The 18,493-nt window shown below is 38.2% G+C and overlaps 1 protein-coding gene across 4 annotated transcripts in view; it reads right to left on the minus strand.

Moving 5' to 3' along the window:
- Positions 1-6,751: 6,751 nt before the first annotated feature.
- camsap1b (calmodulin regulated spectrin-associated protein 1b) overlaps positions 6,752-18,493 on the minus strand; it is a 122,361-nt gene continuing 110,619 nt past the window's right edge. For all 4 annotated transcript variants that reach the window (XM_063073594.1, XM_063073593.1, XM_063073591.1 and 1 more), the window contains 6 exons: positions 18,168-18,304; positions 16,193-16,401; positions 15,434-15,551; positions 14,920-15,035; positions 14,708-14,826; positions 6,752-13,013 (listed from right to left, as the gene is read on the minus strand). In XM_063073594.1, coding sequence (XP_062929664.1) covers positions 12,711-13,013; positions 14,708-14,826; positions 14,920-15,035; positions 15,434-15,551; positions 16,193-16,401; positions 18,168-18,304 — 1,002 coding nt within the window. In that variant the 3' untranslated portion in view covers positions 6,752-12,710. The remainder of the gene's footprint in view (positions 13,014-14,707; positions 14,827-14,919; positions 15,036-15,433; positions 15,552-16,192; positions 16,402-18,167; positions 18,305-18,493) is intronic.

Consider the following 18,493-nt stretch of genomic DNA (forward strand, 5'->3'; position numbering starts at 1 on the left):
ACTGCTATCTTTGGACTACCTAAAATTTCTAGTAATCTTTCCCCTTCAGCCCGTAGAATGATTGCATTTCTTACTTTAATGGCGAAAAGATGTATTTTACAACATTGGAAAGAGCTTAATGCTCCAACTACCTTTTTTTGGTTTTCTCAGACGATTTTATGTTTGAATCTGGAGAAAATTAGAAGTAACCTTTATGATTCTTCATTTAAATTTGAACAGATTTGGGGACCTTTTATTCGATATTTTCATTTAATGTAATATTTACCCTTCTTGTTTTCTCTTCACTGTTTTAATGGAGGTCGGGATTGAGGACGTGATTTTAAGTTTAACTCTGTTTGGTTTCAAGTTAGCCCATTGCTTTGCTTTGCTTTTAGTTAGTTGCACGGTGGGTCTTTTTTTGGGGTTTTTTTTTTTTCTTTTTTTCCATTGATATATATAAAATCTAGTATACTATTATGTTATCTTGGTTTCTTATGCTTAAATTACATTGTTTGTAGTATTTTCTTTTTGGTATTGTTATCTTTTGGAATTTTATTATACTTTAACATTGTATTAATGTTTATATGGCTTACCTTTTTTGTATACTTACTCAATAAAAAGATTTAAAAAGAAAAAGAAAGTAGGGTCGATATTGCATAAAATTATGTTCTACGGCTCGTAAGATTTGAAGGCAAGATCTTTTAGGAGCATACAAGACCAGAGGCAAAAATCAAGTACAAGGAGAGATCAAGGGGAAGTACACACAACCTAGATGAGTTAGCAGACCACAACGATGACACAGACCTCTACAGTTCTGAGAAACAAACCGAGACTATCATTTTTTAAGACTACTGCTTCCTTGTATTGGGTGCAACTTAATAAATCTACTATGCCCATAACTAATTTTCAATATCTAATAGCTTATTATGGCTGCAAACAAGTTTCTTCAGTTAAAATTATAAATTACATTTTGAAATTCGATTTTCTATTTCCATGCAAATTGATCCTCTGGTCCTATTAAATTATTGATTGCAATTAGCAGAATCCTAAAGGTATGTCATTATGTCATGAAGCTAACCAATTTTTAAGATTGATAACTAAAGTAAAAATCGGCAACATTTATTTGTACAGACTTCCAGAGAACATCTGATATAATCATACAGACTATCAGCTAAAGTTGAAACTCAAGGCAATTTATGATCTTGCAAGCAAACTGGTTGAAGGTAGAAAATCAAACTTAATAATGCTGGAATTAAATCTTCTTGCTTTGTTTCTTTGTCAAGCACCTAAGGCACATTTTAACAGGATGCACCACAAGCCTCACGCAGGGGCGGTACACTTGGCGGCATAACCAAGTTCTCAGACAGCTGGCATCAATCTTGGAACAGAGGCGGATCACCACAAGTGCTCTCCCACAAACATCGGCAGGAAATGTCCACATCACACGATTTGTACCAGCAGGCCAACCTCCAGAGCACCATATAACATCAAAAGATGTAAGCATTTTGCAGGTTGCTTGGGATTGGAAAATGGACGTGGACTTGGAAAAAAAGCTTGTCTATCTCCCAGACATTGCAGCTACAACACTCCGGCCAGACATGGTCCTGTGGTCCACAACAGCCAAGCTGGCATATATTGTGGAATTGAGAGTACCATGAGAAGATGGTGTCAAAAAAGCTTATGAGAGGAAAAAGGACCAGGTACTCTGAACTGGCAACTGAAGCTGCCCAGAATGGCTGGAAGACCAAGATTTTCCCTGTAGAAGTGGGATGCAGGGGATTTGTTGCTACATCTACGACCAGTCTATTGAAGAAGATGGGGGTGAGGGGTCACTCCCTCCAACAAGCAATCAAGTCCTTGTCAAATGCAGCAGAAGAAAGCAGCAATTGGATTTGGATTAAAAGGAAAGACAACAACTGGGCTGCAAGATGAGGACAGGAGGGTATGGAACTGAGATGGGTGTATCTGGGAAGCAAAATACCATTTGTAAACTGAAACACGATGAAATCTGCAGATGCTGGAAATTCAAGCCACACACAAAAAATGCTGGTGAATGCAGCAGGCCAGGCAGCATCTATAGGAAGAGGTGGTCGACGTTTCCAGCCAAGACCGTTCATCAGGACTAACTGAAAAAAGAGATAGTAAGAGATTTGAAAGTGGGCGGGGGACGGGGAGATCTGAAATGATAGGAGAAGACAGGAGGAGGAGGAAGGATGGAGCAAAGAGCTGGAAAATAGATTGGCAAAAGGGATATGAGGCTGGAGAAGGGAGAGGATCATGGGATGGGAGGCCTTGGGAGAAAGAAAGGGGGAGGGGAGCCCAGAGGATGGGCAAGGAGTTATAGTGAGAGGGACAGAGGGAGAAAAAAGAGAAAAAATGGTGGGGGGGAGAAATAATAATAAATAAAGGATGGGGTATGAAGGAGAGGTGGGGCATTAACGGAGGTTAGAGAAGTCAATGTTCATGCCACCAGGTTGGAGGCTACCCAGACGGAATATAAGGTATTGTTCCTCCAACCCGAGCATGGCTTCATCTTGACAGTGGAGGGGGCCTCATATCCCTTTTGCCAATCTACTTTCCAGCTCTTAGCTCCATCCCTCCCCCTCCTGTCTTCTCCTATCATTTCGGATCTCCCCCTCCCACTTCCAAATCTCTTACTATCTCTTCTTTCAGTTAGCCCTGACGAAGGGTCTCGGCCCGAAACGTTAACTGTACCTCTTCCTATAGATGCTGCCTGGCCTGCTGCATTCACCAGCATTTTTTGTGTGTATTATTTGCAAACCGAAATCTATTTTGTACTAAAAGGAATAAAATTGAACTTTCTAAATGGTGATAACAGATTAGGACCAGACAGATAGATATGTGCACAGATAGATGTAGAAAATCAATATATCCAATGGAATGCTGTCCTTTATATCTGAAGGACCTAGAAAAATCAGTAGTAAAACATGTGCCAAAACTACAGACATTAGGAAGGATATACTTGCCTTTGAGGGTGTGCAGTAAATTGAGAGCTTGAACAAGTGCTGAATTTCTGCAATTGAAAATATTAAGATGAAATTTCATTGAACATTTCAAAAATGAATTGAAATCAATAGAACAGAGAAAGAAAAACTATTTCTACTAGTTGGAGAAATCTAGGACTTGGGTATACAGTCTAAAATGTAAAGCCAAAATTTTCATGAATGAAATCAGGGAACATGCAGAAAATACTGGGATTATTCAGCAGGTCAGAGAGCACCAGTGGAAAGGAAAACAAGAGTTAATTTTTCAGATCAAATATCTTGCATCTGAACACTCCATGGAAAGAGAAACTGAGTTAACTTTACAGGTTGAAGAGCTTTTATCATAACTTTTCTCAGTTCTGATGAAAGGTCTTTCACCTGTTTCACTTTCCACAGATGGTGTCTGACTCATAGGTTTGAGCAATTTTTATTTCAGATTTCCAGGCAAATGCAAGGAGCCGGATCATAAATCAGGTCCCTGGTGGAACTCTGGAGGACTGGAGGCTAAGGGGAAACCAGAAATAAGTACATAAAATTATGAGGGGCCAAATATGGTAGTTTTTTAAAAAACAGGTTGGTAATGTTAAAGGTGAGAGGGGTAAGTTTAAAGGAGATGGGTGAGAATTTTTTTTTATTACAGAGTGAAAGGTGCCTGGAATGTGCTGCTAGCATAGGTGGTAGAAGCAGAATTTTATTTTATATAGTGATACAGTGCAGAACAGGTCCTTGCAGCCCAAACAGCCACACCATCCAGCAATCCACCTATTTAACCCTTGCCTAATCACAGGACTATTTATAATGACCAAGTAACCTACTAACCAGCATATCTTTGGACTGTGGGAGGAAACCAGAGCACTCAGAGGAAACCCACATGCTCACAGGAGGAACGTATGAATTTTCTTAGAGAGGATGGGGGTTAAGGTGGGGGCTTATATGGGAAGCAGGGTTTGAGGGTCGGCACAACATTGTGGGCCGAAGGGCCTGTACTGTGCTGTACTATTCTATGTTCCTTGTTCTAGGATGCTGGAATTAAACTCCTCCAAACTCAGACGCCCCAAGCGGTAATAAGAGTCACATAAACTTCAACACTACCATGGCACTCATACCATAACAATGTTTACACATGAACAGGCAGATAGGAACAGATGTGCAGGCAGGTAAGATTAATAGACTGGCATGACGGTCAGTAGAGGCATTGCGGCCTGAAGGGCCTCTTCCTGTGCTGGACTGCCCCGTGTTCTAACGCACTTAAGGGACTAAATAGTTTACTCCTTTTCCTTTGTATTCATGGAGAATTCAACCAACAGTGTCATTTTCAAGGCTGAACTTTATTTACTGTATATCTGCTATTAAATCACTAATATTGCTATCCTAATGGCAGTTCAATCTAGGCAAAGGTTTTACTCTTGGCTGGCATGATGTTAGATGATGCTTCTGGAACCTACTGTGCAGTAATTAGCCAACAGCCCATTCTTCATTTTATAATGGAAAAATTATTGATAAAGATTTCTTGCAAAATGCCAGCAGTGAATGAATTATTTATGAGGAGTAATATCAGTAAAGCAGGAACTGTGCAGTCATTTTATATTCAGTAAGGTCACATTGACAGTAACATGGCAATCACAGAAAAATAGACAATAGAAATTTTGACAGATTTTTTAAAAATGGCCATGTAAACTGAGTGGATTAGTTGTCCCCCCCCCCCCCCGATGAATTGTATGGAATTTTCAAGACTAGGGAAGTAAGAAGAGCTTTGGTTTCGACATCTCATCCAAGACACCAGTGTCACAATCCCTCAGTCAATTTTATTCAATACAAGTGTAGAGTAGGCCCTCGCAGCCCTTTGATCCGTGCCACCCCCAGCAAACCCTGACAACTCCAATTTGACCCTAACCAAATCATGGGACCATTTACAATGACCAATTAACCTACCTGGTATATCTTTGGACTGTGGGAGAAAACTGGAGCACCTGGGCAAAACCCACACATTCCATGGGGAAGACATACAGATACTGTTACAGACGACACTAGAATTGAACTCCAGACTCTAATGCCCAAGCTGTAACAGTGTCATGCTAACTGCTACGCTGCCTCAGCACCAAAGGTCCTGACAAAGTGTGCTGAGCCGCTGCATGTTCTCCAGCGCTTTCTCAATTTGAGTCTCAGCCCGGAATGGGCCCCGACTATTGGAAAACATTATGTGTTGTCCCCAGTACCTAAAAAGGGCCAACCAAAAAACCTTGAATGATTACCGTCCAGTGGCCCTAACCTCACTCATCATGAAGACCCTAGAGAGGCTGCTCCTGGCTCACCTCCAACGCCTGGTCAAAACAATTCTCGATCCTCTGCAGTTTGCCGACCAGGAGCACATTGGAGTCGATGATGCTGTCACCCACCTGCTGAACAAAGCTTACTCCCATTTGGATAAGCAAGGCAGCACTGAGGTTTATGTTGTGGTTTCTCAAGTGTCTTCAATACCATACAGCCCTCATTGCTGGGGGAAAAGCTGCATTCAATGCAGGTGGGCACTTTCATTGTATCCTGGATAACTGACTACCTGACTGGGAGACCACAGTTTGTGCAGTTTCAGAGCTGTGTGCCAGACATGGCTATAAGCAGCACCGAGGCCCCACATGGGACTGTATCGGCTCCCTTCTGTTTACCCTGTATACCTCGGACTTTAGATACAACAATGAGTCACGTCATCAGTAAAACTTCTCTGATGACTCCGCAATAGTTGGGTGTATAAAGGGAGGATGGGAGGATGAATATAGGGCCCTGGTGGAGGACTTTGCAAATGGTGCAAGCTGAATCATCTGCAGCTCAACATCAGTAACACAAAGGAGATGGTGATGGACTTTAGGAAGACTAAGCCTGCACTGCTCCTGTTACTGTTGATAGTAAGGACCTACAAGTAGCTGGGGGTGCACCTGGATGACAGATTTGAATGAAGCACCAACACAGAGGATGTGTACAAGGGCTAGAGTCATCTCTACTTCCTGAGGAGACTGAGGTCCTTTCGAGTATGCAGGCTTCCCCTTCACATGTTCTACCAGTCTGTTGTCGCCAGTACAATCTTGTATGTAGTGGTGTGCTGGGGCAATGGCATCAACACAGGTAATGCCAACAGGCTCAATAAACTAATTAGAAAGGCTGGCACTGTTATAGGAGTCAAACTGGACACACTGGAGGCTGTGGTAGGACAAAAGACCCTATGGAAAATCCTGGCAATTCTGGACAATGGCTGAACCCTGGCTGAACAGAGGAGCAACTTTTAGTAATAAACTAAGACAACTGCACTAGTCCAAAAAAAAAAACAATATGAAGACATTTTTACCCTCGGCCATTAGGCTCCATAATGAGTCAACCTATAGCCGGGGAAATGATGACCCCTCCTGTGAGACTGTTTGAGGCAACTTATTTTTACATATTCTTTCTTACTTCTGCTCTAATATTTGTATATCTGTAATGCTACTGTGACACTGTGATTTTCTTTGGGATCAATAAAATATCTATCTAACGAGATTTTTATGCTCTAGAAATGGACTGGGTCTCGAACCCATAAATTTCTGACTCAGGTAGGGTTACCAAATAAACTAAAACAGCCAGTATAAATCCACATTATGCAAAATGTTCCACAGAGTTACAAGTTAATTAAGTTTACATCTAAGAATGATTATGGGGTGGGTAGGTAGAAATCAAGTTATATATCCGAACAATAAATGCAGGAACAATCACACACACAACTTCCAGTGTGATCTTTCAAAGGCAGCAATAAGGATCTAAAGCTTACAGCAGCATGTAAGCAAGAAAAATACTTCATACTGTCTTTCGTACTTTTGAATCCCCTCATCTTCATCTGGGAGAAATTACACCTACCTTCTTTATTCAGAATCAAGTACTTGACTTGCATAGAACTGGCGGTGACTGTATCCTGAATCATTCCTTGACACTTACCCAAATGTAGCACTTACTGAAATCATCCTCAAATGCTGAATGGAGACTAAAAATGCATCAGCTTCCCAGATCTCACATATTGTTTGCATCAGCTATATTTTGTGGGTGAATACTGTTTGTAAACCAATCTTTTCTCTAATTAATGAAGTAATGCATCTTTAATAACTCAAACATGAAAAAATGTTGCAAAAGTGTGTCAAATAAAAAATGATGGGAATTAAAATATACAAATGACGTGATCAGTACAGTTCACTGCTCTTTATTAAATTTTCAGTGCTTTTCCAAAATAAATAGGCTTTATGTACTCAACATAAAAGTATGCAACATTTAGGTGATGATGATAATAAGCACGATAACATTACAAAAATGTCATTGCTTAATGTTACTTGTTTGGTAATACCCAAAACCTTCTAAAAAGTAACTTCTGGTATTTTTGGATATTTACAGTTCCAATCAGCTACCATACAGTAATTTACAAAATGCTATGACTTATCACAAACTCTCACTGTCACACTTGTTTCAAAACCATGAGAACAAAATAAAAATGGAGTGGAAGACAAACTTGTATGTTAGCTCAAGAATTCACTGTCAACCCTAACTCACATTACCAAATGCAACAGTGCAAGCCAATTTCGCTGTATGTGGCTCACTCCAATATAAACGGTAATTTGCACATTACAACAATGGCCCCTGACAGCTTGCTGTTAAAGATCTCAGTTTCAAAACAACATAAAGGATAATTGCACTTCTTTTAAATAAGGTAACTGTCCAAAAAGCATTAAAATTCAAGGATATTATTTGTTCACTTAGCTCTGAACATTTTCAAAACGGTATTAAGGATAGGTAAAAGTTTAACTCTGACTGCAAATGCCTTTATTTCTACAGTTTATGCACAGTGGGTAACCATAGAGAATTTTATTCCTCCACTTATAGAAAGACAGAAAAATTGTTCATGGTTTACAAAATTATCTTATTTGCAAAGAACATGGACATTCTTTCATTATTTAAAAAAACAAAAATACCTGAGTAAAATAGTAATTGACAACAGTATTTTCACTCCCTTTTATCTGCACTGGTCAGCTATAGAAAATTCTCGGCTTCCAAAATAAAATTTAGCCAAATTTAGAGTAACAAGCAACAAGAGAAATAGCTAATGTATCAACTAACTCAATGAATTGAACGTATGGCCCGAAGCACATGGTGTCCTTCTATATTTACGTCCTTTAAAAAAATTACCACAAAAATGAAAATTACTTTAAAATCTATATTACAGTTCACTGATGGAGGTTGTGATAATCTGATGAGGAAAATCTCTACAATCCATTTTGTTGTCCTAAATTCAACACATAATTTGGAATGCACACATTTACATACCATTAGCAAGATGTACAATGTTTGCTCAGCTCAAATTTTCTAGCATATTTTGCTAGTTAAAATATTATGATGGACAAAGCCATACAACATGCTATTGTGATGCAATGCTAGTCACTCATTTACAAAGAATACCATTTACCAATATCCTGTGTTAACACATACACATTTTGGCTCACATCAAAACTGGTCACATCAGCAGAGTTTAATTCCTATTTACCGGTATTGTATATAAAATTGGAGATCTTGACCTTTGCTTGTAAATATCACAATACAGCAAAGTTCTCTTTCCACTTGCCATCCTGCTCATGTTACCAATCATGAACAGCAAAGGGCAAATTGGTTTAAAGGACTATCACAATATGTGAACACAATTACCACTCAGGTTATCAGAACCCAACTGCAAACAAATGGAGACTTAAGCCCAGAAAATGCATTTTAAAGAAAACTTTTCTTTCCTTGCATGAATAATACACACAAAATTGATCTGTGCATGTTTTGAAGTGTCTGTATCCACTACCAATGGAAAGGTCTATGGTAACCAGTACTCTCTACCAGTATTTACACAACATTCCCCTTTCGTATTCATGCATCTGATGATGTCATCAATGAGCATGGTAAGTATTTCCAATAGAAACTGAATCAAAATTTCTTCATTGTTAATACACAATAAAAGTGGTGTACATCATACAGAAAGTCAATTAAAACATTAAAGGATTGACGTTGTGACATTGATTTTATTTTGTCAGTTGAACACTGACTTTTAATTGTTGCCCTTTTGCGGACAGGTCGCCCAATAAAGATTTAAGCATGGGTGCCTAGATGGGCTCTTCTGCAGTGTTGGGGCACACCATTACCTATCTATGGCAAATTATCCTTTACATATTCTGGATTTCTCTTCTAGTTTCATAACTGCTCCCCCACCCTTCTTCCCCTCACTCCCTCCACCATACCTAGTTCTCCCTTATATCCATGCATCTTTTGTGCCTGCCACAGGGGTTATTCATTAATGATGGTTAACTCACTTCCCAAAGAGCGCACACATGAACCAGCGCCTGCACACAGGCAACAGGTGGCATCTGTGAATAAGCAAATTGTAATTGGAGAAAATCACAAAAGTAAAAATTCTTCAAGTGTTGATGTCCCAATATAGCAATTCCTTTTGGTCATACCCAAATGGTGTTGAAGCCATCGAATGAATATCTACACTTTAGTAGTCTAGTTGGCAAGCAGTCTCCAAATGGTTTTACACAGCTGATTATGCTAACATTTTCAAAGATCATAAAGTAAACAGTTTCTCTTCCGACTAGGAGGTATATTAGTGTTTAAGTGATGTAACAACTGTAACATATTTTGGTTGCACGTGAACTAAATTGAAAATAACAGCAGCAAAGCTGTCAAAAGTTTCTTGTCAACAATGAAAAATTTAGTTTTAATTGGCACAAAACTAGAAATGCAGATACAGCTTTTAAAAATTTAAATTATGATTGTGGGACTGAAGATAGCTACATTTTCACCTTCATCGATCTTCAGAGGTTTTCAAGATAGCAAAGCTTTGTGGAGAGTTAAATAAAGCACTGATATAAAGGTATTATCCAAAATAAAAATTGGCAAAGCATGTAGCATTTTATAAAACAATAAAAATACAAGAGTAATCCACTGCTAACAAAAGCTAGAACACAATTCACTTCACCTGGGGCTTTCTAACCAGCATTTACTCAACCTGAACAGAATTTAAATACAAATTCTTAAAATTGGAGTACATTCAACATCCTGAAACTGCCAGGTTCCAAATATTTCAAAGTCAATTTACCAAATAATGCACAATGAATATTTACATCTATTATTATCCTTTATATGTATTTAAAAAGTGCTTTAACAGAATGTTAAACTGCCCCCTGAAGATATTCATGGGCTAAGAAAGAAAGTCATCACACACAAGTTGCCGGATCTCATATGAGTCCAACATATCACAGGCATTAGGAGAACGGCTATTAATCTCAAATGTTGCATAATTACAATCTCCCCTACTACAGATCTCAAACTGGTTTGTAAACAGCTCAGTGTTGGCCTATATTAACACAACACAATTCATTAACAAAATTACTTAGATGAAAAGCTTTAATTTGTTACATTTCTAATTATTTCCTCTCTGACCTTACTGAATAAGCATTAAACATTAACACAAAACAACTATCAAAATGCTCAATCCCTGTATGGTGCACTCATCATTAAAAAAATCAGCAAAATTAAACGTTTGCTGATTATTTTACCAGCCAGGATAAATGAGTGTACTAACCTGTACCAAAGTGAAAAATGGATTGTAACTTTGCCCTAATAATAAAACAAAAAAAATTAAAATATATTCATCTGCCATGAAGATTCTTACAAACCGTTATTGGTAATTACATTTTTGCATGCAAGATTTCCATGATTATCTCACCAATTCTAACTGAAAACTTCTAAAAATACACAGCTCAAACTGCTAATTTCTGCATTTCTACAAAGTCCTTTTTCAGAAAAAAAGTGATGAGACAGCATAAGCAAAATCATCTAACAATTTTTTTCCTATAAAACATATAAAAAACTAAGAACTACATCAATAAACCACAAGTTCTTTGTTAAAGAAATGGACCTGCTCGAAAGACAAAGCTGTCTTCATTTCTCAGGTCAAAATGTCCCATTTTAAGTGGCCACACACACACACTTTGGACTGCTGTAAATGGTCATAACTGCAAACTCACTGCTCAAATCTGGAGTCCTTTATTTTGTATATTAAAAAATTGACCACAGCCAGTAGCAAATAAAATTGCTTTCTTAAAAGAAAAATTCTTCTGCTTAGGATGTTTACATATTGTTAGTGTTTAGACTATGAACATGCACAAGATAGCACTGTTAAAATTAAAAAGTGTCTTGTAAGCAGCTTTACCTTTATCTAAGTTTACTACAGTGATTGCACAAACTGCCATGTAATGGGAGAAAGAAACCAGCTTCAAGGATCATTGTGATCACACATTCAAGAATGTTCAAATTATTTTCCACTGTACCGCTTTATATTAAGATTTTATTTTAAACAGAACACACACAGCTCCGGACAGGTTATTTAAAAACTCCAGAACAAGGAAAAAAAAAGTTTCATAAACATCTGGTGGGAGAATGCCCAATTTGCAGACATTAGCCAAGAATGGCAGGATAACTAGTTATGAAATATAATAAATATTGCTCACTCAAAAGAAAATAGGCTGTGTTCAACAGAATATACATTCTTACAAGAGCATGCTGCTCATACAGTATTGGAAAATATGATGGAAGATTTTCAGAATGCACAATGCAATAAAAAGCATTAAATTTTGACTGTGACCTTTCAGTGTGCCTCCATACAGCAATACTGTGCTCTGTGTGGTAATACACTACTTCTACAACAATCTTCCTTACTGGACAAAGAACACCCAACCATTACTGCAGAACACAGACTCTCTCTAAAATGATGGCATGTATAAAATGTGTCAAATTCAAGTGTTTAATAAATTGGATTTCCCAAGAGGCATTTCTCAGCATACGCCGTCATCCTGCCAGTCTGTGCAGATTTGTTCACGTGCTTTGCATGATTGCCATTCCAGCAGTAGAATGACTACTGATACATCGGTCACACTGCTGTGTGAAAATGTACATATCACAATGTACATATCACGGTAAGAGTACATGGAGAAAGGTAAGCAGCATCCAGAACTGAAGGTCAGTTGTTGTCAAGTTTCTTGGCAGTTAATAGATTGCTCTGATTGTTGCACATAGACCCTGATAAACCAAAGTCAGGACAGAACTATCTGAACCAATATAGGAAGATGGCCTTCCATTGGCAGGAATGATGTTAGAAAGCCTTTCATTACAAGTTTACCTCAAGCCAAATCCAGCTGTGACATTGCTTCAATTCCCATGGTGATGCCATTCCAAAAAGGAATTGAAGGAAAAGAAAAAGCAGAGGAATCTTCTCACAATCACAGTCCACAAATACTTTAAGAATCCACTGGCTAGAAAACTTGCCACATGCAAAGAAAAGACAGTTACAAGCCAGAGTAACCAGCATAGAATACAAAGCCAGAATTCTGTCACGTACCGCCAAATGTTGGCACTTAGAGACTGACAATCCATCAGAAAAATACCAACTACTTATTTTGTTGTTAGTGGAATAGGTAACATTTCACTGTCTGTGCAAACATTCAATAAAAGATTCCATTCTGTAATCTGCAACAGAATCTGGAGAGATCCGCTGTCTCCCAAAACTAAATAGCCACCAAATCAAATGAAAAAATGCCAATTTCAACACAATCTACTATGAGGAAATGGGAGAAACATTAGATTGCTGGAAAACTTTAAAATGAACCAGCAAAAAAATTCTTTTCATTTTCCTGTTGCTTGCTTCTTTGGCACTGCAGATCGCTTGGCTTGCCACAAATGGTTGTGAATTGTGATTGCGTCCACACTGACTGACATGGTCTTAGTAGGTATTAGGCTGAACAGCTTTCTGTCCGAACTGTACTTGTAAAGCTTATCGATCATCTTCTTTGTAATGTTTTTAGGCCCTGTGCCAGTTAACTTCTGGATCTCCTCAGAGTCTGGAGAATAGGCATAAAGTGCTCGGAACTGACAGCCCGCATCACGAAACAAGATGATGTAGTGGTTAGCTTCGCATTTTTCAAGCTCCTAGGAAGATAAATGAGAAACAATGTTCTAACAAGTTATAAATTGTAAATGCAACAATTTCATTGATTACAAACATAAATCTTGTACTTCTTCCCTCTCAGATCTTAGATACAGTGTGTAGTAAAACTGGCTGTCTATCTAAACTGGGACAAAGTCAAAAGTAGTTTTGCCATATTTCCCAGTATTTATTTTGCCTGGAAACCATTTTGCTGTTCGGGTATTATGTGCCTGGTGTCGTAAAGTTACAGACTAACAGCAGTTGCTAGGCCAGGAAATGAGCTATTTTCACATCTAACTTCATAGAATGTGGGACAGACTGAGGCAAAGATTTTGTGTACAAACAAAATCTAAGGTTGCAGTATTTTTTTTGGAATCTAGAGCAGTATTCACAACCCCATCTCTTGGTGTTTAGCTGCAATAACATTTTTAGTTGCGAAATGGACAGCTATCAATCAAAATTCTACTGAAAAAGGATCTAGAGCTTTCCCAATGTATAGGACGAATAAACTTCTTGGGCTTCCAGCCAGGTACAGGTATCGAGTTCAACTGCCGTTTCAATGACAAACTCTGCTGTCTTCATCAGGGATAATGCCTGGGTATATCTAGTCCAGTGGTATACATACACCTGTCGTCTGTCCCTACTGATTGGTTAGTTCTCATCCAATCAAGTTTCTGCTCTCCCTTGCTTACAATCAAATTCCAGTTCTTAACTTTGTCTTTAAAATTATTTTCCTCTAATTTTATTTCAACAGCTTCCATCAACAGGCAGTCCCAAATGCAATTAGTGCAGCACAGAATTTCTTCAGGATCCTGGCAATCCTTCCAGAAACTGGAAATATAGAGATGAAAGACAGTACCAACAGGTTCCTCCTCGTTATTAGGATATTTCCATAGTTTCTGGAAGGATTGCCAGGATCCTGAAGAATTACTGGATTAATACCATCCACAACTGGCTAGGAAGATCAAATCACAGCTTATGCAGATCAAAGACGACCTGGGACTCAGGAATCCCTGTGAATGCAGAGCAGCATATATCTGCCAGATGGGATGCACAGTAGAAACCTGCATCAAAGAGCACAGGAGATGTACCTGCTTGGGTTACCCGGAGAATTCGGCAGAAGCAGAACATTGCATTAGTAATGGCCATAGGATTGATTTCGACGGCACAAAACCACTGTGCCGTGCCAATGGCTTTTGAGACTGCCTGGTGAAGGAAGCCATTGAAATAAAAATAGAGGAAAAGTATTTTAACAAAGACAAAGGTCTCACTCCAAGTAAGGAGAGCAAGCTTTAGAATCTTCTCTGCCATGGGAATAATAAATTTATTTCTATCTGGTATAAGCCATGTGCACCTAATGTTACCAGCAAAAGTTAAGTTATTCTCACATTGATAATAATACAATTTTCTGTTGTACAATCTGATATACTCAATTGAATTGAAGTATTTTTTTCAAAATCATGTTTACAATTGAGTACTTGAGTTAGTTACATTTTTATTTTAGAAATATTAAAACAAAGAATTTAAAAGGAAACTGTATAATGGAGGGAGGTGAAGTGAAACAAACTACTTTAAAAGACTCATCTATTCAATGAGCTTAGGAATGGCTTGTGCTTTGAAGCAGCAGCTTTTAACCATACAATTATTTGATCTGAGTGTTTAACACATTTGTAATGCTTTTTTTCCTGTTACTGACCTCAAGTATTGAATTTTTCTGTGGCTCATTTACTTTTCCCGCAAGACAGCAATGTGTGATAGCATTATGAATTATTGACTTATTTGATTTTGAGCTTGGCTCCTTGAATAACTTTGGACCTGTAAGATAATCACACAGTTAAAAACAAAACACTGGACTTTTGATCAATGCGAGGACAAACTTCAAACATATCTTAAGAGTTTTGACATCACCTGTGTACTCAGCCACAGATGCAATCGATGAGGCTGTGGATGCATTCTCCCAGTCTCGTTCTGTGTTCCTACTCTGATTTCGGCTCAACACTGAGAAGGTCTCCATGGAGTCTGTCCTGTATATTTAGCAAATTAAACAGCTGATCATTTAGCAACCAATAGTTGTAATGCACATGAACATACTGATATGCTTATTTGATTGGGAAAAGTTGAGCATTACTCAAAATTGTATTTTACACAATTGTACATCCATTGAGTAAAAAAAAACAGAAGAGGAAGATAAGGAGGGAGCAACATGAACAGTTAAGCAAGAGGAACGAGGGCAAGAATAACTGCATAGACTGTGACTGCCTGTTTTTGATTATATGTAATTTTTTGAGATCATGAAGTACAGTCAATGGAAGTAAGATGAAAACAATAAGATACTCCGTCTTTCGCAAATTATTGTAGTTATTTATAGGAATGTAAAATTATTTAATCCTCGACCATTCAGGGATACCCATGCTATGCTTACCTTTGTGAAAAGCCACCACTACCACTGCCACCACCAGAATTCACACTTTCTGCTTCAGTGGTAGCCGCGGAGGCCAGTGACAGACTGGACCCAGACTGAGCACTGCTGAGATTATCAGCTAGATGAAATCAAACAAAAAGCACAATTCAAACATCATTATTAATGAAACAAAACTGCATTTCTATCACAAACTGATGACTTCATAGAAATTTCAGCATTTTATTGGAAAATAATATAGTTCATGAAATAAATATCCAAGTTTATGAAATAAAATGAAAAACTAGGTTTAACTTCAATTTTTGCCTTAAAACTACTATTTTAATACCCTCTAGTATTTTGAAGATCATTCTAGTACAAACTAGCCAGGCATGAATTTCAAGCCATTCATTATGGCACTTACATTGTTTGAGCTGAGTGTCCAATATCCTTTGGTTCTTTTCATACAGTTTGTTATACAGCAGACCATGATTTTTCCCCTAACTTTTCTGTTACACTTCAAGATTGTTCAAATACTGCCGAATTTCACTACAAAATTTATGGATTTCTGAAAAAGTAGAATGATGGCCTTCTGGAAATGAGGCTCATAGCACTCGGATGCAGTAACTTGGGAATCAAACAAAATGACATGTGCAGCCTGATGTTTTAAGCCTCAAAATATAACCAAACCAGCTTTTCATTAATGCACTAGCAGTGATATAGTTACATCATATTAAATGACAAACCATGTAAGAGCTAAATTCATCCTTTATCGCGACTTACGAGTAGAAGGATATCTTGATGGTGGTTCACTGTAGGATTCTTCCCGATGAACTGATTTTGGACGTTGCTTCTTAACTTTAGGTTTCGGTTTACCAAGACCTTGCTCTTCCAGTATTTGCTGCTGTTTACGTCTTAGATATTCCTGTTTGATTAACTCTCTTCGTGCTTTCTCCTCCTCTTTGCGAATCCGATCCTCTTCAGCTTTACGCCTGCAGGGAAAGAAAATAATTATCTTGTGTAGGTGGCATCTCAGAAATAAACTGAGCAAGACCCAGATACACTGTGCATTTAAAAAAAATTTTTAGTATGAGCCCTATCTAGAGTTTTGGTCACCAAACTATAGGAAAGATTTGATACTGAGGAGATGTCTAGACTGGAAAATTTTAGTTATGGGGAGAGATTGGATAGGCTGGGTTTGTTTTACTTGTAGCATAGGAGGCTGAGGGGCAACTCACTAACTGTGGTATATAAAATTATAACCAAAGAGAGTACCTACTAAGACTTTTTTTCCACTGTAGGGATATTAAAACAAGAGTTTAAGATGAGTTTTACGGAGATTTTTGTCACACTGAGAATGATTAATGACTGTAACTTCCTGTCAAAGGTGGTGGTGAAGTGAAGTGCAATAACTACACTTAGGAGCAGACAGGTATTAAATAGTCAAGGCCAAGAAGGATATGGAACTTGTGCAGGCAAATGGGATTAGTGCAAATAGGGAAAAAGATCAGCATGGACATTTGTGGTGCAAATCTATGATTAAGTACATAACCTAGATTTTTAAACAGTTTAAACTTGTGCAGAAGATGCAGCTGAGTCTCAATAAGAGATTTCAACATTCCTAGACAACAAAGTCCATCACAGAATCCTCCCATTTGACACAGTTCTATGTCGCAGAGTAAGTGAAATTACATTGGTTACCTTAATTCAAAATCACCTAATGAAAGTTAAAAACATAAGCACAAGCAAACATAAAAATTTTGTCAAGCTCTACTGTCACATATTTTGTCATATTACTTGACGAACACTCCCATTCATTTCTTATATAGCAATCTGTTCCAACAGCTTCACAAGAGGATTGAAGAAAATACCAGGAAGTGAAAAGAAGTTAGATCAAGGCACCATCAGGGAAGAGCAACTCTCGAGAAGGGGTATCAAAGCTGCAAGGAAAAATTAAAGCATAGTGGCTCAAAGACATGCCAATAATTAAAGAGGGCACACTAAACTTGATGTAATCTGCAACAGATCAAAAACAATACTTTCATTCAACGTTTCCCCACCCATACTATCCAAAGACTAGGAGAATGTATGGTATTAGCTTTAATACTATGAAGTGCATTAAGGCTGTGGCGTAGTGGACTTCGGGACGAAAGGTTCCGAGTTCGAATGCAACCAGCTCCCCTGCACGCTTTTCATCCGTGCTGGGTTACGAGCTAGTGATCTCTATGGAAACTCACCCGGCGGAAGGCAATGGCAAACCACTGCTGTAACTTGCTTCGTACACGGCTCCCCATGACGTCAGAGAGGCATGGAGGGAAATCGTCCGCTAACCGGAGAAACTCCGGATGCGACGTACCTTTCCTATTATATATCCAAGAAATTCCTTTGTATCTTCCAATCTTTGGACAATGTAAATATTATATGATGTGCCTTTCCTATTTCTCACCTGTCACAGACTAGTCTATATTTTTGCACTGCATACAGAATTTCTACCCAGACACATAAAACACAAACATTTCCTGGATGAAGTCAACAACAATGATTGTTGTGGATGTCTCATTTCAATTTCTTTCATGCATTCTTTGACAACCTCTCTGTAGTCAAGTTGAAACGAGGCAAAACTGCAAGATGCTACAAAAAAAACAGCAGCTTCTTAAAGGCTTTACTTTCTAGTTCACAGCACAAAAATCACTGGACCATATCTAAAACTGCATCCAAAACTTGCTTGCTATCCCTTTTTAAAAACCTATTATCTCACCTTGCTTCATCACGTTTCTGTTCTATCTCAGCATCCAGCTGCTGTCTTCGTAAACGAGCTTCTTCTGCTTTGCGCTGCTGCTTGAGCAGGAATGCAGCTCGCTTTTTTGCCAACTCATCTTCCGCTTTCTGATCATCCTGTCATCAAATCAAAGCATAGCACAATGACTGATTCAGCCCTTAAGTAACCCTTTTGTTCTTGATTTTTAAGACAACCGAGACACAGTTGCAAAATAATTTCCATCTAATCACATTTTCTTTTGCTATTAGATAAAACGGTTATTTTATGATACCAACAGCATTATACTACATAATAGAAAATGGAGT

This window comes from Mobula hypostoma, chromosome 21 (assembly GCF_963921235.1).
Source record: "Mobula hypostoma chromosome 21, sMobHyp1.1, whole genome shotgun sequence".
Classification (NCBI taxonomy): Eukaryota; Metazoa; Chordata; class Chondrichthyes; order Myliobatiformes; family Myliobatidae; genus Mobula; species Mobula hypostoma.